General features: G+C 34.6%; 1 protein-coding gene across 1 annotated transcript in view; it reads left to right on the top strand.

The window, feature by feature from the left end:
* MALRD1 (MAM and LDL receptor class A domain containing 1) overlaps window positions 1-22185 on the top strand; it is a 203587-nt gene that overhangs the window by 44761 nt on the left and 136641 nt on the right. The window contains exons 14-20 of the mRNA XM_048950504.1: window positions 1176-1328; window positions 1479-1584; window positions 2419-2786; window positions 4395-4807; window positions 12621-12708; window positions 14923-15099; window positions 17265-17436. Coding sequence (XP_048806461.1) covers window positions 1176-1328; window positions 1479-1584; window positions 2419-2786; window positions 4395-4807; window positions 12621-12708; window positions 14923-15099; window positions 17265-17436 — 1477 coding nt within the window. The remainder of the gene's footprint in view (window positions 1-1175; window positions 1329-1478; window positions 1585-2418; window positions 2787-4394; window positions 4808-12620; window positions 12709-14922; window positions 15100-17264; window positions 17437-22185) is intronic.

The raw sequence follows: 22185 nt of genomic DNA, 5'->3' as shown, positions 1-22185 counted from the left end.
AACCTATATATAGAAAAATTATATTACCTTTAATCTCTTAAATTTTATTGTTTTTGTTTGTGTTTTTATGTGTTTTGGTTAATAACACATTAATCCAGCCTTTTTTAGAAGACCACTAATAATCATATGCTGGTTAAACAGACCAATAATCATATACTGGTTAAACAAACACAAAAGAAACCAACTCTCCTCATATTTTCCATCAATGGAATATAATTCTCTTTTCCATGAGATGTCATTTGAAATGGCCACAAGACATTGTGATAAATCTTTATAAAACGATGGTAGAAATGGTAGTCATGTCTGTGAATATTTTGTGGCTTATGCATAATTAATGAAGTACTGGGTAAAAGTTCTTGGAATAGTTTTCCTAATGTTTTCCTTTGAATGCTTGTTCTAATGACAGTAAGCAAAAGTATCATTCTGTGATTAGAGAGGAATTTTTTAAATGCAGAAGAGGAAAATATGATGCTGCTTCTATTTAATATTGTAAATATTAATGTATATTTTTCATTCATCTTTCAATCCATTTATTTTGCGTTTTATATATTTTGTAATGTATTATTGCTGTGTTATATGAAGTACTGAAGAATGCAGATGAATATATTTTTCAAGCCTTTGTTAATGCAGTATTTTGTGTTTCAGAGATGTCCTCCTTTTACTGATATTGTGGCATTTCTTTAATACCTGGTATTTAGCTTGATTTCTTTTACAACTAGAAGAATGTTTTTGTTATCTTTAGCATACTTGCTGAAATTCAGGAAATAAAGAATTTATTTTGACACTAGCATTTATTCCCTAAAAGATCTGGCAGAAGTCTTGTTATTGCTTTGTGTGCTCTGTTTTTCTGCTTTGCAGCATGAGATTGTGAGGTCGGTTTTCAGCAGCTCCTCACCCACATTGTGTGCTTTGTCTGCATTGCTTTTAGAGAAAAGTCTTCACTTTATGTATCCACTGTGTATAGATTTAGCTTGGATGTTCCTGTGGGACTGTTATCTTACTCCATTTTTATAAAACAAATACAGCATCTTTTCCCCACAATGCTCTAATACTTTTTTTTTTTTCCTAGGATGGTGGTGACATATTGGAAATGTTTTATTTCCTTTTCACATTGTAAAGCTTTCCTAGTCATGTCTTGCACAGAGACAAAAAAAATGTTTCTTACCTCATTTCAGCTTCTGTGTGTGACTTTGAAAGAGATAACTGTGGTTGGTTTGAAACTGCAAATGCAGATGGATTTGATTGGATAAGAAGTTCCAGCAGTTCTCTTGAAAGTGCTTTAAAGCAGCAAGCTCCTCCTCAAGATCACACCTATAACAAGTCTGAAGGTAAATCAATCCAGGCCTAGACACAAAGGGCTGATGTAGATACACTGCTCTTTAATCAGTTTTAAAGTGGTGATTGTAAACTATTTCCAAACATGTAGAAACAATGTCTTTCTTCAGCCTGAAAAGTTGTTTTATGTTTTCTTTTGTTAGGTCATTTTATGTTCATTTTGAAAAACAGCAGCAGGATTTCACAAGTTGCTCAGCTACGAAGCCCAGAGTTCAGACAAACAGGATCAAATTGCACAATGTCCTTTTGGTATGGGAAAATTTTTTTTAAAGATTCTGGATCATCTCTCATTGTTTCTCTTGGATTGAAATTGTGGCTATAATTTACAGTAGTACACAGCCTCCTCTACAGTATTTATTATCTTCGTCTATTCCTTAATCAGACAGTCTACATTATGACCAATATGTAGATATAATCTGTAGAACAGAACTGAAACCTAGGATTTATTTGTTGTAAGGCTTTCAGCAAAGTTATGTTAAAGGACAATGTCTGCATATACACAGGAAAATATCTCTAGTATTTTGATAATATTTTAACTTAAAATCAAATTGAAAATGTTCTCTCAAGACTTAGAAATCATCCAAAAGTTTAGTACCTTACTGAGTCATCATTTGAGTTATCAATAGAGTATCCAAAATTGAATTGTACCTTCTTTGAAAGATATCTCCAGTGCAAGAATTGGAAATCCAATTTCAATCCTTTTCCAATATTCATAGGGGAAAAAAGTATTTCAGCTATTTTCTCACCACAGTCTCTGTAGAATCTCGTCAAAGAGGAAAATAAAAAATGAACTGTAATTATTTGTATGTTAATGTCAAATTTGTATGGCTTAAATAAATCTTTGCATGATTTTAGCATTATTCTGTGTGTTGCTCAGTGATGTCAAATATATTTACTGTAGAAAGATGTTTATCAAAGAGTTGATGTGTAGGTCTGGAAATACCACACTTCTGGAAACAGAATGAGGAACAAAAACAGTTTAGTTATATGTTCACTCAGTTATATATTAATGACTTTAAAATGATGTTTTAAGATACTATTAAAAAAAAAAAAGGTAATAATGCTTTGTTTTTGTTATTTTAGGTATTACAATTATGGACATTCAGTTGGAGCAGCAGAGATGCAACTGCTTGTGGATGGGCTAGATGAGCCTACTGTTCTTTGGAGGGTCTACTACAACCAGGGAAATCAGTGGTTGAACTCAGTCATTCAGCTTGGACGTCTTTCACATTCCTTCCAATTGTCACTCAATAAAATCAGCTTGGGATTTTATGATGGTGTCTCAGCAATTGATGATATTACATTTGAAAATTGCGCTCTTCCACCTCCAGCATTAAGCTGTGAAGGTCCTAATTGGTTTTGGTGCAGAGACACAAAAGCGTGTATTAGCCGTTTATTGATGTGCGATCTTGTGGATGACTGCGGGGATGGATCAGATGAAGACAAGTGCAGTGAGTACTTTCCATTATTACTTTATAGCAAAACAAACTGCCAGTTAATCTCTGCATTTAAAAAATAAAAATAAAAAGTGCAGAGTACAAGTACAGCATATCAGTGTCATAGCCAGTGGTGATGCAACCCAATATAGTTACTGATAGAATTCTCTGAAAATTATTAGCCTAAATATGTATGATGAGTAACATTTGAGGGTAAATGTAATTGTAAATCAACCTCTTTTATTCTAATGAGTCATATTTCTTTAATTCTTTTGTAAAATACACACATGCATTACAAGTTTATTTTAGTGGAAAGAATTCATTCTTCCAGTTGATCTCAGTTAATGTGGTGGTTTGGGCTACGCTGATAAAAATAAAATAATATACATAGACTGAAAGAAGTGCACGTCCTATCTCTATATAGATCTGTCTAGCTAGAAAATATTAAACTATCTGTATTATTAGAAGTTACTAGTTATTTTGTGCATCTCTTTCTCTTTCAGAGAAATGACTTGTAGGAACTGAGAAGAACTGTTGATCATTCACGTTTTTGGCATTCAATTGTAGTGCTAAATGGCAGAGATTGATTTTCTCACCCAAGCATGCTTTCATCAATTTTAAGAACTCAAAATCATTAATATTAAAATTAACTAGCAGATGCTTTACCATATCCTATGGTAACCAAATTATGCAAATCAGAGTGAGCTTGAGAAACAGTGGACACCCTACATGCTTGAGGAGATACCAGACTGCACTGATATCTGCTGTGTATGATCTGAATTTCAAAGACAGTACACAGTTTCCAGACTATCTCAGTTTTCCCACCTGTAAAATGCTTATCTTCCTTTACGCATGTTGAAATCTACAGTAAGGAAATACTGAATGACTGATTTTGAAGTTTTAAACATCGTAACAAAAGCTTACATAAAATGTTATATGATTAATAATTACATATTAATCATTAAATACTGTTTATGAAAGGTAGATGAAAAGCAGGAACACAAGTTAACCATTTCTAATACTCAGCATTAGAATTAGTAGTTCTAATCAATGTATTTTGTCTTGATGTTAAATAATGTGTTATAAATGCCTTTTGAGTTTAGCGTCTGTCATATGAAAACATATTAAGTCACTTATTGCATGTAACTACAAAGTTAAGGTCTATGATTTATTTCATCCAGTTCATCAGTTTTAAAAAAAAAAAAGAAAGAAAGAAAAAAAAAAATAACCCCAACCTTCAGGGTTTTGTTCATACTTTAATTATAAAAAATGCATTAATCATTTTACTCTTCATGCTATTAAATAGTTCTTCACAGCATTTATTGAATGAATGAAGTATTGATTACCAGATGTAATGAGAGAGAAAGAAGTTAACTAAAGGCTTTTCTTTCGTTTTATTTTATTTTTGCCTATACAGGGGTAAATTTGTTTTTTTCTGGGGGGGGGAGAATTATTTCAAAAACCAAATGGGTCTATATTACATGTATTTGAAAAGGAAAAAGGAAACAAATTATTTTCTTTTTCTCAGAAAGACAGTGAATAAAGAGTATATTAAAGCAATACCACTTTCTGATATTGTTCTGCTTACTTTACACCTGACGTTTTGTTCTGCACACATTTCAGACCCTGACCTACAGTGTGACTTCGAAAATGGGCTATGCAATTGGGCACAGGACACTGAGGATGACTTTGACTGGATCAGGATACAAGGACCAACCCCTACAGTTAATACAGGACCATTAAAGGATCACACAACAGGCACTAGTCTGGGACATTACCTGTACATGGAGTCTTCAGAGCCACAAGAATTTGAAGATAAAGCAGTTTTGCTTAGTCCTCTCTTCAACCCTACTTACAATCAAACCTGCATTTTTCGCTTCCATTATCATATGTCTGGAAAGCAAGTTTATACTTTGTCAGTCTTCCAGAGAACTATGAGTAATACCAAGGGAATACTGCTGTGGTACAAATATGGAAATCAAGGAGAAAGATGGATAAGACAGACGCTGTACATCAGCAGCTCTAAGCCATTTCAGGTATGTTCTCTCTAGGTTGTGATATGTTTGCTTGATGCAAAGTAAAACTCTGAAAGTTTATAAATGACAGTGCAATCTAAAAGGTCTTAGTAACCATCTGATCACATTGACTTTGCAATATGTTTGTAGGTTGATTGTCTTTGAGGAAGTACTTCTGCATTTTTTTTTTTTTTTGGGTGGAATTTATTTTCTCCCATCCCTAAAAAGGTGGTAATCTTTTGAGTATGAACAAATGATATTTAAAGTAGGAGATTTTCTTTTGAGCATTGCTTACAATGAATTCTTTGTAGATCTGCTACAAAACAGCTTGCTTACATTTCTGGACTGTTTCCCCAGTGTTTGAAGTGCTTAATATCTCATAGGTGATATTCAGATTGAAAAGGAAATGTTTAGATTCACTTGATACTATAAAGCAGGATGGTGGTGTTTTTTTTTGTTTTGTTTTGTTTTTTGAGGTACCTAGGGTGTAAATAAACTGTAGACTCTGAAGATGGTCTAGATTTTTTTTTTTTTTTTAACTTGTACCTTTACTTTTTCTCTTGGAAATTTAAAAGATAAGCATCTATATAAGGTATCTGATACCACATATTCCTCTTCCCTCATTATACAAGTCTGTCATTTTTTTGTCACATTACATGAAAAAGATCATTGTTTATCAATAGTAGCCTTACATGTTGACATTTTTGAGAATGTTTCCATACAGGTAAAACCAATTACAGTAGACTAAACAGTCGTCATGTTGTCAGTTTCCATTGACCATGTCAGCTCCTTCTCAACCTTTTTTTCAGAACTTTAAATCTCACAGGAAACCTCTGTTCTAGATGCTATCAAACTGTAGCTGAAGTTTGTTACTGTTCCATTAGATATTTTATATCAGTGTTAAATAAGATATCGGTGAGCAGAATTGATCAGATGAGTGAATCAGGAAATTCAGAGGTAAATTTTTTAAATGAAAAAGAAAAAAGATGGTTTTTGAGCCAAGATTAAGTGTATTTCTGATGCTAAAATTAACTACTAATAAAGCTAGCCCTATTGGCTACACATACTTTGTACCTGTACCTGATCCTATTTTCCTTTTGAATTCAGAAAATGTTATGACAGAGAACTTTGAAAGGAACTTAATAATCTGGTATTCTAATATGAGTATTTACTGAGTATATTCAGGGACTTTCTGGGAAGTACTTGAACTTGAATGGAGAGCTGCAATTCTCACTTTCTTGGGAGGAGTTGAGTGTCTCAAGAGGCAGGCCACTAAAATGATCCAAGGGATGGAGCACCTCCTGTATGAGAACAGGCTGAGAGAGATGAAGTTATCCAGTTTGGGGAAGAGAAGTTTCTGGGGAGACCTGGAAGCAGCCTTTCAGAATCTAAAGGGGGACTGTAAGAAAGAGGATTCTTTCACGGAGTCTGTTATGATAGAACAAGGGAAAATGGTTTTAAATCAAAAGAATGGAAATTTAAATTGGATATAAGGAAGTAGTTTTCTCCGATAAGGACGGTGAGGCACTGGAACAGATTGCCAAGAGATACAGTGGAAGTCCCACTGTTAGATCCAATCAAGGTTAGGTTGAATGGGGCTCTGAGCATCTGATTCAAGTCTAAATGTCCATGTTCATTGCAGGGAAGTTGAACTAGATGACTTTTAGAGGCCCCTTCCAACTCAAAAGATTCTATGATTGTATGAGAACTTGTGATTCCCCCTATAAGCAAAGGAGTACAGTATTCATCTGCAATATTTCAGTAACCATTCTGCATATGTAACTTCCTAGATGCATTACAGAAATAATCAGCCCCTGTGATTTTGAAAATAGAGCAGGAAGTTGCATTAATTTACTTTTGCTGAAAACTGCAAGTGGAAATATATTCCTTGTCAAAGATGTTACTTTTTACAGTGCACTTGATTCAACATGGAAAATAAAACAGTCTGTTGAGTGTACTTACATCTTTACATCAAATTTATTTTCATATCCCTGAGATGTCTACTTACATGCTTTTTCCTTATAAGTGTATTTGAAAAGACAGCAAAGTAACAATCTGTCCATTGTTGCCTAACTTTTATCAATGGTGAATGGTGTTTGCTTTCATCCTCACTGAATAATCATAAAACCTGATGTAGTTTCAAAATAAAGTGCAAAGATTCTATTTTTACATCTCTAGATAAGTGTAGCTGTTTCAGTTTGCTCTATTCATTCAAATTTCAGAATACAGAATACAGAAAAGGGAAATTATTGTGTTATGTGAAAATAGCAAATCAATCCCCCTGAGCATTGTGGTCATCTTTTTGTCATAATTAAGGGACATTTATTCTATTGCAAACAATGTTACTAAAAATATATATATCTAAACCCCTCTGATGTCATATAATACAATGTGAGTTGTCCCTTGCAGCATCTCCAAGACAGAAAAGTTCTATAGGACTGTAGTTACAGTTTTTGTCGTTTTATGTCCTGTCAGAACCCTGAAGAGTTTCCCTGTGCCAGATTCTGATGTGTCCATCAACTGCTGAACTGGGAAACACTCCTCATTGCATCACTGAGTATCATTTCTACATGAGACATCAGAAAACAACTTTGCTGTGCTGTGATGGACAGCTATGGGCTCTGCAGAGGAGACGATCAGGGCAGGAGAAGTAACAGTGTGATGCTATATGTAATGAAGGGGCTGGCTGGACTGTATGGAGCTGTTAGTTGGTGACAACATGGTTGAGAGCCTCTGCATAAGGATTAAGGGATAAGCAAATAAAGGGGATGTCATTGTGTGAGTCTACTATAGGACACCTACCCACAATGATGACACTGAATAATTTTTCTTTAAGGAACTAAGACAGACATCTAGGTGCTTATGGAGACTTCAGCTTGTCAGATGTTAACTGGGAACACCACACAGCTGATATAAACAAGTCCAGGAGAATCCTAAAAGACCTTGATGTTAACTTCCTCGTATATGTGCTAAGGCTCAGTGACTGCAATAGGAAGTGCCTCCAAATTCAGCAGTTGATGGGCACAACATCAGATCCTGGAGCAGAGAAGGCACAGAGGAACCCTTCAGAGTTTGAAGACATACAAAAACAACAAAACTGTGAGAACCATCCTATAGGATGCTTCTGGCTTGATTTGATTGTTTGTTTCCTTGTACCAGGCCTAAATTATGCTGACATATGACTTGGAGTTCATTAAATTTTGTTGGTCAAATTTATATTTTTCACCAAAATCCAGTGTTGAAAGATGCTCTAAATTCATCAAGGACTTTATTAGACTTCTAATACCTACTTGTGTTCATTTTTCCATTATAATTCTTGGTCATTCACTGGTAGTAATTTTCTCTCAAGTATTTTGTCATAAGGCATTTCTACTCTAGCAACAACTTCATTTTCAGCTTTCAATTTATCTTTCTTTCCCTACTATTCTTTGTGCTTTTCCCAATTATCTGCTGAGATTCATGGTTTGTTGTTTTGTTTTTTTTTTGGTTTTTTTTTTTGGGCTATTAAATGTTGCTATTAGTTTCTGTGGCTTTGCATTTCTGCAATTATGCTTCATATATATTGTTATTCATCTGTGTTTGTTGCAGCTTGGTAATTCCCTCTCCAGGCATTACCTGTGTTTCTTCATCTTTGTCCTCTGTGTTGGCTTCTTTCATCTCTGATACCTGTTAACTTGTTATACACTAACCTTTGGTTTTCAGATATCACAGAATCACAGAATTGTAGGGGCTGGAACAGACCCCTAGAGATCATTGAGTCCAGCCCCCCTGCTGAAGCAGGCTCCCTAGATCAGGTTGCACAGGTGGAGTCTAGACAGGTCTTGACCATCTCCAGAGAACAGGCAGCCTGTTCAAGTGCTCCATGACCCTCACTGTGAAGTTCTTATGCACATTTGTGCAGAACTTCCTATGCTTCAGTGGCCATTTCCCCATGTCCTATCGCCACACACCACTGAAAAAGAGTCTGGCCTCATCCTTTTGTCTCCCACACCTTGGATATTTATAGACGTTAATCAGATTTACGCTGTACAATTGCTATTCAACTCTCATCTTGTTAAAGTATGTCCTGGCAGGCAGTGACTAGTAGAAATGATTATGATATTATTATGGTGTTTGGGAGCTGTGCCAGGCCAAATTCTATAGAAAACTTCATGTCTGTACTGTTGAAAGTATCAACATCTTTTAGTATGGCAGTATTTCTTTAGTCACATTTTTTCTTAGAATTTATCTTTACTTGTTAAGTAGTTTTCCTTTGTTGTATAAGTCTTGAGATGGGAATATCTTGACATGTTCTTGAAAAAATGGTCAGAGTGAAGACTTACTGTGACTTCACTGGATGAAGGTATCTTTATAACAAGAAAGAAATTTTGGTATAGATTTAATGCAATGAGTGGCTCTATAGTTTGTCCAAGAATATACACAAATTCTACTGTCTCATAAGAAACTGTTTACTTTTCCTGACACATTTTCTTTGTGTATACGTAGCACTTCTAAAATATGGATTAGTATATTTCAGAGGTACGCAATGAAGTGCATTTCTATCCTGTGTTTGCTTTCAGAAACTTATGACAAAATAGTCTTTAATTTGTTTGTACTATTATACACTTCTATGTTTCTATCCCCTTCCAACCAAACCACCTGGTGTCTCACCAGAGATAACTGTAATAGCCCTAATCAAAATTAGCAAGTTCTATCTTCTAATAAAATCACTATGTAATACTGTTGATACTTCCTGTGACAGACCCAATATGTTGTTTGTCCATGTAACTAGCTATGTACATCAGGACTTCAATCTCTATTTCCTTTGCAGGTATCTTTAGAGTTTTCCATACCTCAGTGAATTTCATCCTAGCTAAAGTCATGTTTACATGGTGTCTCGGTCCAATTTATAGGAGGGAGAGGAGGTTCTTTTATTATCTATATACCCGGCGTGAGATTAAGAAGCAACGGTTCAAATGTTGGTCCGACCAGTTTATTACAAATCTTAATCAGGGAAATGGGGAAGGGGAGGACAGACACTATTATGATGAGGGTAATGGGGAAGGGAAGGAAGGCGATAGAAAAGATAGAAGAGAAGAAGCAAGGAGTCTTTATAGGCAGCAAGAGGGACATAGTCACCACCATGGATCCAGCGAGGTTCGTAGTTCCGTCTTTGATCCTCAGTAGTGGTGGGTCGTTGGGCAGAGTTGTTCTATTGATGATGACGATGACCATGGCAATGATGGCCCCTTTTCAATGCTTCAAAGTGGTTGAGTCAGCTGTCTTTTGAGTGACAACTCAAACCCAAGGTTGTTGAGTCAGTTCTCCTTGCGGTGGCAGCTTCTGGCTCTGGGATCTCAGCAGGAACCTCCTTAGTTGTTATCTTTCTGGCCTTGCCAGCAGATAAGAGGAAGCGGGGAGGCACCAACTTGTATCTTGCCTTCGCAGGATACAATGGTATCATCCCCCAGCCTTCCATAGCAAACAGGAGTTATTTAGTCACAGGCCAGATCTTCCGCCAGTAGCACTCCTGAGCACTCTCTTCTGCTCTTCTACAGAGCAAGCAGCTCTGGGGGAAGAGGCTTTCAAATGTTCCCAAAGCGATATCGATTGTCACACAGCACCCATCACTTGCCTCCTTGATGAGTCACTCAGAGTCTTATCAAAAGAAAAACCTCAGGAAGCAAGCTTTGAGCCAAAAAAAAAAAAGAAGGATTCTCACACATGGAAATTAAGATTTAATTTTGCTAACCTCTGAGGGAGTTGAGTAGTGATAGAACTATGGATTAGTATAAAAATAGAACGTGTACAGAACAATGCTATTCATTGTAATTATCATATAAACATTTGTTATAGTGTTTCTTCACCCTTCAAAAATCTACTTGGTTCAAAATATAAAGAGATCAATAATATTTGCCTATAAGGTGTCGTTCTAATATGTTTTGCTTCTTACTCCATAAGAAGCATACTTTATGTAGTATATCTCTTGCCACCTCTGTAGTCTTCATTCAGACTCAATCTTGAAGTCCTGAAGCTGGAAAACTTGGGAACTATTCATCCTCATTCAAATAATAAATGAGATGTGAAATGAATTTCATGGTAGATGAATTCCCTGGAGATAGTTTAATAATAGCTTATGAAGTTTGCAGAATTTTGCAGGCAAATTATTTAAGTGGTCAATGTTTAACCGTAGCGGCAGGCAGAAGTTTTATACTGCAGAACTAGCTTATTAATAAATTTTATTTTAAATTTTAAACTACCAAAAGCAAGACAATATGGTCCTCATTTCTAAAATCTCTAAAGAAACCACAACTGAAAAGAAACCAATAAATTATGCCTCCTTATCGGTTGGAACAATACCTCTAATACTTGAATGTGCACAAAGTCCATTAAGAGATGTTTATTTTAGCATGAACCTATGTGGTTTTTTTCTGTTTTACTGACTGAATCCTTGCTATATGCCACTCCCCAAGTAAATAAAAATATAAAATATTAATATAAAAAGGGGAAGAAGGGGAGGTATTAATTTATTGATATTATTATTACCATTGTTTCAATAGAAAGATTTTCCAGTTTGCCTTACTCCTACAGTATGATGGTAGCTCTGTCACTGGGTATTGCTATACCCTTAATAAAGGTATTACTACTTAAGGAGAGATAGGAGTTTTATTTCCTTCAGGGGAAGGTTGGTAGGAGGTGATAAATAAGCACAACTTCACAGTGTTGCAGCTGGCTAGATGGTCACAGGGAGTTGTGGGGAGAGAAGCTCAATACAATACTTAACCTACCAGTTCACATCAGTCAGTTGAACACAATCCCACTGAAAAACAGAGTAGTTTATAGAGCTTGGTTTTGTCTTGTTAATAACTATATAAATTAGCTTAACAAACTCTCTGCCACTGTCGGAATTTTAGCTTATTTATGCTAATTTTGTCACTTTTGTCAGTCATAGACAAAAATCTGAGATTTTGTCACTTTGAAATAATACATGTTCACGTATGACATTTCCAAATACTAGGCATATTAATTTGTCCTGTTTCTAAGCATTTTTATTTTGTTTATTTTGAAAAAAAGTATATGTCTGCTTTTGTGTGTATGTATGTTATGGTTTTAGAAGGCTTTGTTTTCTTTCCCTCTTTCTCCCTCCCTCTTCATTTGTGAATAGTGACTTACAAAATAGTTACATCAAGGAAATTCTCATTAAATCTTTCCCTAATCACTCACTCAGGGTTTTACAGTTCAGTACTAACTCAAAATAAATAGGCTTATTCAGTCATCCACAGATTATTTCACCTATATTAACATCTGCTATTCCTTGGTATTAGATAATAATGAGAAAGTAAGCAACTTTAACATTGATAATTCTAATGAATTTGTAGAATATTTAGAATATTTTTCCTCAAAGGACTCTAGAACATACCTATAACCTAATTAACTGTTTTCATCATACAGAGGTTTGAGGCTATATAATTTATTCATGTAAATGTTATTATAATTGACCATTAGTAATATTGTTACAGTAAGTATCAAAGGAACTAATAATAATGTGCCACTTATGATAATGTCTTGTTATCATTTTATGTCACAATGATGTTTCAGTGGATTTACATGATTGTAAAGCTAACCATTGTATTATGGTTCACTATGATTAATGTGACCACCAATGAATGCTGATAATAATTACCCCCTTCTGTAAACTGTCTCTAAATAGAATATATCCCCTAGAACAAATTTAATCTTATTTTAAGTGTGAAACATGGAAAATGACTTTTCTATCGATCAATATGAAATATTTAATAAGAAGTGGAATTCTACTGTACTCTGAAAAATGATTTTTTAATTACTGTTTCCCCAGATCTTGGTGCAAGGTACAGTAGGAGATGGTTTCACTGGAGACATTGGACTTGATGACATGTCATTTCTAGACTGTGCTGTTTACAATGGTAAGGACAGATTTGAAGCTATATAAATCCCTTTTCCATGCACTGATTGTTTTCTCTTATTTGTAAGTAACATAAAGTTTTCTTCTGGAAAAACACAACCAGATCAAACTAAGTCAGTTTAACAAGAAAATTCAGACAAGAAATAGTAGTGCACTTAGGGACCTAAAGAGATCATTTTTAACAAGTTCGTAACAAATAGGGAGCTTCCATATTCTCTGGAATTTCATTTGCTAGATTTATTTTCCTTCTAGTAGTGTAAGTGTAAGAAAACTGAATTTTCATTCAGTGAAATCTGTTTAATACAACCTTCCTCCTCTCCTGAATAATATTTGAAGTTGTTACATGGGCACTCACTTTACAGTGTGCAAGCAGTTCAGATAATAAGGCAGTCTGCCCCCTCTTTTAAGGGGATTTTAAGGGGACTACTATTAGCTGCATCTTTATATATAGCCTGATGGATCATCATAGAATGGCTTGCCTTGGAAACGACCTGAAGTATCATCTAGTTCTAACCCTCCTGCCATGAGCAGGATTGCTACTTACTACATCAGACTACCTAGGGCTGCATTCAGCCTGAACACCTCTCTGGGCATCCACAACTTCTTTGGGAAACCTACTCCAGCTCCCAGATGCCACTTAAGAAATTCAAACAAGGAGAGATGGGCTAATTAACTTCATGGTAAACTCACATATTTAATATCAAAGATGTAGGAATTTGAGCATACAGTTTTGATGCACAATTTGAATGCTTTAAACTATTGGCATTTCAATGATGTTTGCTCCTAGACAAAATGGTGTTTCACAAATTATAGAAAATGGATTATTTCAAATAATAAGGGAAAGGAGTTGATCTGTCCTAAAGGTTATTGTGTTTGACAAAGTTTTTCCATCTTCCAGAGCGAGTTGGAGCAGAGTCTTGAATGTGGCATCTCTGTTCAAAAATTTCTGGTCAATAAGGTTCTTGATGCTATTAGGAGTTGTAGATACATTTATTATATCATATAACTATGTAACTATATAACTAATATCTATCAGTTATATAGTTATACATAGTATATATATAATATTATAATCATATTATATATAATTATAGATATAGTATACATAATATAACTTATATAAAATATGTGTTATTCATCATAGTTTTTTATATATATAAAACTAATACATATATATGTTTTATATATATATATGTTATATATGTTATATATGTTTTATGTATATATATAAAACTATGATGAATAACAATTCAAAAGGTTTCTCCTCTTTAATTTTTTGTTTAAATCTAAAGATAGTATTAGTGCATCATTCATTTGATGTCATAGAGGTGGTTGTTACCTTACAAAAGAGATAGCTCTTTCTTGTAGGGAATTTATTATGTCTGGATGGTACTGTGCCTTAAGGAGGAAAAAAATTGCTGTTCCAGACATTTTTCATATCAAGTCTTCACATGTAGTTTTTAATTAACCTAGGTGTATTACCTTATTGTATTACTATTACTGTAGTGCGTTGTGCACTACACCTAATGGTTTCATTAGTGATTAAATTCAAAGAAGGAATTGTATAATGAAAATCCTTTTTCTGGACAATGATAGCAGAGGTTTTTAAGAAGTGAGAGTAAGCCTGAAGAAAGGTGCATAGTAAAGAACAGAAGGAAAAACACAAGAAGAATGGATTGAAAAGCAGTGGTGGGACAAGTTAATGATATCACATTAATTTTTCTAAACGGAAAAAAATATTTCGTTATTGATGAAATTGAAAGGTTAAAAGGTTATCTGGCAATTTGTACAGTTAATTATAGTAATTAATATGTTGTAAAAAGGCTACTGTTATCTAACGATCTGTTAGCTTTTCTTCTCAAGGAAATTGAGTTTTTTTTTAACTGTTCTGAAGGTCTCCCTGTTATTAGTTTTTGAAGTTTTGTTTAAATTTGAAAGCCAGGTAAGAGGCTTAAGTTCCTACAGATGTTAAGGGCTGTGTAACTGGTGGTTTGCTGACATGACCAACTTAGGGCTTTCCACCAAGGAAACCTAGCAATCGCGTGTTCAATTGACTGTCTGCTGGGCAGCATTTAAAAAAAACTCAGCCTGGCCACCCAGAATTTTTTCCAGTAAAGCTATAACTTTGAGAAATGATGTGAGTGGCAAGGAAAGAAATAATTTGAAATCTGAGTGCCTTTGTTCTGTTTCTCAGAATTTTCCTTGTCTTTTAAAGGAAGCTTGCCAACAATCTCTACAACTCTGTCAGGAACTTCAAGTCCTATCACACTCCCCTTGAACAACTGCACAGAGAATGAATTTGTCTGTAGAGTCTCTGGCCATTGCATCCACATGATCCAGAAATGTGATTTTAGACCTGACTGCTCTGATGAGTCTGACGAATCAGATTGTGGTGAGTGTACTAAATTCTGTACTTTACTATTTTATTAGTTTCTGCTTATTCAATCTATTGCTTTAACTACTGTTTATTTACCTTTGTCTTTTGATATTAAGAATAATTTTTTTAAAAAATGATTTTCCCTAGAAAAAGAATAAAATTTTGCTCAAAATGTGTAAAGCTGAGGTGCTTTCTGCCTTTTAATGGGACAGTTAGACTGATGTTTTATATTCCAATTCAACTTACTAGCAAAATAGGAAAAAGAAATTCCCTTTTCTCAAATTAATTAACATTAAGTTTTTCAAATGTTGAACAATTCAGATTGGAAGAGAGAATAACTCTAGTCTCATGTTTGGGGCAGGCATCTGGGATACTTGGGTTCATTTCTTACCTACTTCTGTGACTATTCAGTATTTTCAGCAGCTGGCTGCTGAAGTTCAGTTATGAAAATAATGATGTTTTTGCCATTACTTTGTTCACTTGGTAAGTTTGATTTTGCCAAATGAGCTGTAAATTCTGAATTGACAGAGTAACTTAGTGTTAGGCCTCCTAAGTTAGAGTGGGAAAATAAATTTAATCCTGTTATTGGTCCCAGATGTTTTCCTATGGCTAGAGTATGCAGTGTGGTGCACTCCACACAAAAGTCAGTGAATCCCAATCTGTAAATTCCCAAAGACTTGATGAGAACCATGGAGCTGGGACAATGGTCAGTGCTACCAGACAATGTCCATAGATTTCTGAAACATTTGTTTATTACTTCGGAGTTGCACCAGTTCACACTGTAGCATTATAGGAGACACTGTCAAAGACTTTCTGCCTTAAAACACAGTTGTTGAAAATGTTTCTGTTCAAAAGCTAATTTATGAGAAATACAAACATCTCCCTGATGATCAAATCTCTTCATTTGTTACCTATGATGTAGGGAACTCCAATCACTTCTGTCAGAACTGAGGACTTAGCTAATAAAAGTAACGTTTGACTTCCTCCTGTCTTTTTCTTGGGTGACTTAATCTGATGTATAAATGTGAGTGTGGTTATTTCCTATAATGTGTATAAAACACTAACCATTGTAAAACTACCCTGAAAAATATGTCAAGAGACCTCTGGATAGACACTTTTTTCCTCAGAAATTTATTATGTCTTACAATCTTTTCCTTCTGAGACAGATAAGTACTGGGCAGAATATACTTTCATACATTTGCTTTTTCTGCAGCCTCCAATTGTTGCTAGCATTGTTGGCAATTTATCACTCAAATGACAATGCTGGGATAGAAGAAATTAAGTATGTCTCGTATGAAGGCAGAAATATTTTCTCAGGGAAGTGTTATCTTTCTCAGAGGCATCTGAAGGAATTTTTTTAAAACTTGTTTTTTTATTTAATCAGGGTAGAATACCATAACACCATGCTACTCTGTAGTCTCAGGAAGCATCACAAATCCTCATATGGATAGTGAACTAGACAGACTACCCTGGCTATACTTTTTTTCCTCAATGGAGATATGAAGCTATAATTCATAACTCACTTTCTCCTTAGTCTATCATTTGTAGTCAAAATTCTGCAGACTAAGTAGCATAAATGAAGAAACAGTTAGCTCCAATGGGATTTCTTGTCCAGTTCCTCAGGATATCAAAAACTGAGACACAGGCAGCTGTATATTTATTTAGTAAGATAAATTCAGTACTTTACACCAACGTCAAATATTAGGATTATTATGTAGTTTTCAGGAATTTCAAGGACTGCTTGAAATAATGAACTGCTTTTTCAGGGTTTCTGTGTAGGATTTTTAAAATAAATTTGCAATGAGTTTGTAATATCATCAGCATGTTAGAGTGAAGTAGGACTAACACGCAATAACATCAGATGCATTTTACATACATTCCAGTGTGTATCACATGCTAGATTATTTGAATGACCTGAAAGCTGATCAGAATACATTCAGTAATAATTACCAAGGGGGTGAAGGAATTGCTTTATTTCTGAAAAGCATCTGCCTCATAGGAAAGAACACAGAAAATATAATAGATATTTTATCTGAAGAGGACAAAATATAAAATTTAGAAGTAAGTATTACTTGGATTCTACAAATTGAATCCCTTTTTTCTATTTATTTTATAACAGTATAAATTAATGATCCCCTCTTTTTATATAAGCATGAAATATTTGCTGTTCATCTCTACAGCTAAGGAAATCTGCGATTTTGAAGATAATACCCTGTGTGGATGGTATCAGCCAGCCTTGCAAGAGATATCGGAAACTGATTCCATCACAAAAATGTTTAAGTGGGAACATGGAAGTGGAGCAAAACTATATCCTGGAGAAGAAGAGCACTGCCCATCAACTGATCATACTACGTGAGTAAAGTTTTACAGATAGTCCACTGCTTTTTGTACTGAGTTTAGCTACGTATGTATTGCCGCAGGGAAAACTGCTCAGTTCTAAGTATTGAAGCAGTTTATTGATTTATTACTGACACATGTAACTAAGTGAAAATTAACAGGATCAATGTTGTCAGTATAATAGGTAAATCTAGTAACACGATTTTAATAAACAGGTCCAAATTTATAAATGCTCTTGTATAAGTAATCCCCCCAAGTTCTCCCTATACAGAATAATAAATATGCACCTCTTCTGCTAGAGGACATATGGAATGTAAGCATGTTGGGAAAACAAGTTTTACACACTGCTTATTTGGAGGAGACGTGGCTGCTTTGGCTTTATACATATCCATGCCCCTGTCTATATACCACTAATACATAAGCCATGAGACGTCGGCACTCCTTGTAGCACCTTGTACTGTCAGCTCAGACTTCTTGTAGCATTCAATTGGGGAGGATGCTCTGATCTATGAGGAGGTTGTTGTACCAGTAAAGCAACTTTTGAAATATCAGCATCAGTTTTTGGCTGTTGCTGTTCCCATTCTGTAGTCTCTCCTCACTATTATAAAATTTTCCTGCTAATACTTTACAAGCTGACTAGAAAGACTTTAAAAAAGGTTTACAGAATTTTTTGTTACTGTTTAATTTATTTGATGGTGTTCATTATCTTGATCAGTTTTGGGAGAATGCCTTCTCAAGTGGCAAACATATTTGCTTTAATGTGTTACTAGCTATTGTTATCTGTGCAATTTTGCCAGGAGTGTGCAGCACTGGTTATCCCAGTCTTGTGAATTCAGCTGTCATTTGGGAATTAAGTAGTGCGGTTTGAAACAACCATAGTTAAACTGAATTGTAGTTCAGTTTAGTTTATATGTGTGTATATATATATAATATATATTTATCTGATAAATGTTATTACTTAATAGAAAAATGGATAATATTACTACTCTGCTGAGTCATTTATTTTCCATCTGTAGTATTCTGTTTTCAAACAAGATGTAATTAATTGTTTTTCCTTGACAAAATACTGTTTCTAAGATTACTGAAGAAAACTGTTACTTCATGCTTAAAGAATCATATTCTGAAGTGCCTGGAAAACAGAGGCATGCTAATGAAGAAATTTTTCACTGAATGAAGAAATATTTCACAAAGAAATATTTCCATTTCAGTGGAAATATTTCAGAACCTGAGTTGTCATTTACTGCAAAGAAAGTTTAAAAATGGCTTCCCCTTTAAAGAAAACAGGCAGAAAGTGTAAAATAAGTTCAAAATTCTACAGTCCATCTGAGAAGCAGACTGTTCAGGAAGGAGTTTGGAAGCTTGGCTATTTGAGTCAACAGGTTTACTCTGTAGAAAACAGCAGTCTGTACACATGCTGCTCATTACTGTATTTTCAAAAATGGAAGTAATTTTTTTTGAAGGTTAGAATTTTACCTAATAACAATAAACTATCTAAAAGTGTTCTTTAGATGTTAATGATACAGGAGGAACATGTAGCATTCTGCTCTCCCAGAGAAGCTTTCTAAATCTGTTTTGGATTCTAGACATTGCGCTGATTATTCATTCCCTCCAAAGATGTACTTTTGGCTTCATTCAAAGAGGAGGAATTAGCTTTTTTTCATTGAAATATAAAATAATTTTTTTTAAAAAAAGAAAATTTAAAAGATGCATTAACACAGCAAAAAATAAAAATTATTAAAACAAAATTCCTGAGTTTGAGTAGCACATGTATTAACTGTAAGAAACTTTCAATTTCATGCAAGTTCACTTAATCTAATTGGGAACTTTCCTTACAATGCCACTGATGCTCAGTAACCCAAACAGAAAAATATTTGCCTATTTGTAGCAATAAGTGTATTTGCTTTCTGCTATACTAGTCCTCAAAGTGCAAAAATAGACTTCAAGTTAAAATCACACCAAAAAAGAAAAAAGCATTGCTATGTATCTGCTAGGTTAAAATAGGATTTATATTGCATTTCCATAGCCTGAGATTATTTCTCTAACTGTAAAGGAAACATCTCATTATGGTAATTGTGTACTTCATTAAAATAAAAAGCACCATAAAGACAAAAATTCCTAATACATCACTAACAACAAAACCAAAATTAAAAAAACCACACACAAAAAATCCCCCACAATTACGATATTATGCAATTGTTTCCAAGTCTCTAGATTATATACACGAAGGAAGTGTGTTCCATAAAAAAGTGCAAGTATTTAAGACAAATTGGCTGCCAAATGTTTCGCTGGCTGCTGTTTAAGTGTTATATATTAGCTAATAGAAGCACTATACATATGCTGAATAAGTCATCTCATAGAATTTTCACTGCAGATTTGTGCTGGAAATATCACTCTCTCTTCACCCAATTTTCCAGGTTTAATGAAACTAACTATATATTGTAAAGAATTGATAAAATTGAAAGTAAGTTGTAGTTTTGAGGCAACAGTGATGTATTATAGTTGAGATCTTTTACACTGGATGTAACTGATGTAATTTGGCCTGCAGTTTACCCATACTTTATTTATAGATGAGAATGGAATCACGAGGATTCCAGATTACAGCAGCAAATATGGAACAATGCTTTGTTGAATTAAAACACTAAAATATTTTTTTCTCATTTTTTTCCCCAAAATTTACATGGGCTTAGATGAGAAATGAGCTGTAACATTATGTATTTTCTTATTAAATCACAGTAGTTTTGGATAGAAATTATTAGATTCATTCTGATACAAGAGTGGATTACAGTACAGTGCTGTAGCCAGCAGGCCAAGGGAGGTGATTGTTCCCCTCTACTGTGCCTTCGCATGGCCACAGCTGGAGTATTGCATACAAGCCTAGGGCCCCCAGCACAGGAAAGATGTGGAACTTTTGGAGAGGGTCCAGATGAGGGTCACGAAATGATCAAAGAGCTGAAACACCTCTCCTGTGAAGATAGAAAAGCGGAGGTTGTGGGGACACCTCACTGTGCCCTTCTAATATTTAAAGGGAGTATATAAACATGAGGGAAATCAACTTTTTATGGGGGTATATAGTGATAGGGCAAGGGGGAGTGGTTTTAAACTAAAGGAAGGGAGATTTAGATTAGATTTCAGGAGGAAGGCTTTTTACTGAGATACTGGTGAGATGCTGGCACAAGCTGCAAAAGACATTACGAATATGCCTCTGGAGGTCTTTAAGGCCAGGTTGGATGGGGCCCTGGTCTAGTAATTGTTCTAGCAGCTGGCAACATTGCCTGTGGCAACAAGGTTGGAATGTGATGATCTTTGAGGTCCATTGCAATCCAAGCCATTCTATGAATTTACAGTGATCTTTCAGCAGAATTTCTGTGAATAGCTGGAGACTCAAACTGTCAGTTTCTCATAGATTATACATCTGGGCCACTCAGACATAGGCTGATGAATTTTAAGGGAGAGGTGTGTACATTTGAACCTGTAATTACATTAAGTGAATTACGTTAACAATTTGAGAAATCGACTTAGGCATCTTATATATAACCACAACGCCTAGAGGAACAGAAGCTGTTATGGAATTCTGCTATGATTGCCCAACAGTCATGGGCTTGGGCTATAGAAATGTTGATAAATGTTTTGCAAAGAATTAGGTGACCTTCATTGTATACTGAAATGACCAGTATGGTGTGTATTAATATAGAAATCTTATGGCATGTTTCAACACTTAGAAAACGGGAATTCCTTATCACAGTTGGGTTTAAATGCCATAATAATGAAGATATTAACCTCTATATGGTTAAATATGGACATAAAGCAAAAAGGTAACTGAAAATAGTTATTTTCATTTGAGAAAATCTAGGTAATGGAATAGCAAATTCTTTGACATTAGTAGTGATATTTGGGTACAACTGTTTATTGAAAACATTGTAGGCACTTAATTGATATGATAATTCATACCTAAAAAGTTATCAAATCTAATGAAGCAAAACCAAGAAGTACATAGAACAAAAATTCTATGCTCACATAATAATTATTACTCTGTAAGTAACTCCCCTGATAACTGTTTTTAACACATCTGCCTTGCTTTTCAGACAATCATTATCAGAATTTACCTTAGGAAAATTTAAAGTCTTCAAAGTAATATACTTTAAAACAGTTTTTGACAGCTGAAAAGAGAGCTGAGAGTTGAAGAACTTCACTGTAGATGAAAAAATTGTAGTCCCAGAGGGCACTAATTCTTAAAAAAAAAAAAAAAAAAAAAAAAAAAAAAAAAAAAAAAAAAAAAAGAAAGAAAAGGGAAGAAAACTGAATTTAACTACTTAAAAGCACTTATTTTTTTTACACTGTTTCAATTAATATAACAAATCCCATCCTTTTATTACATGCACAGATCTCCTTTGTTCTGTGTCATTGTCCCTGACAGAGATGTAATAAGAAAAGAAACATTGAAATTACACCGAATACATTTTTGGTGCATGGCAAATCATAGGTAGTTTCCAAAACTGTTCTTCAGTACAGTTAAGAAATATTTGGTGTGAAGGGGACGGAGACCTGATTAACTTTGACCTGAAAATCACTGTGCAAGGAATCAGTGTTCGTGAGACAGGCTTTCATGCAGAAAGATTTTTTTGGTCCGTTCATATTTGATGGGATGCGCTGACACTAAAAGTGAGGCTTTCTTTTTATTTAAGAACCAAGCCAATAGCAAAAAGAACAAAACAAGGGATTAGAGGGAAAAATGGCCAGCTCAGGCAACAATCTCCCAGTTTAGCA

Source organism: Lagopus muta, chromosome 7 (assembly GCF_023343835.1).
Source record: "Lagopus muta isolate bLagMut1 chromosome 7, bLagMut1 primary, whole genome shotgun sequence".
Taxonomy (NCBI): Eukaryota; Metazoa; Chordata; class Aves; order Galliformes; family Phasianidae; genus Lagopus; species Lagopus muta.
Note: the sequence above shows the minus strand (reverse complement) of the source record. Positions and strands in the feature narration are given on the sequence as shown.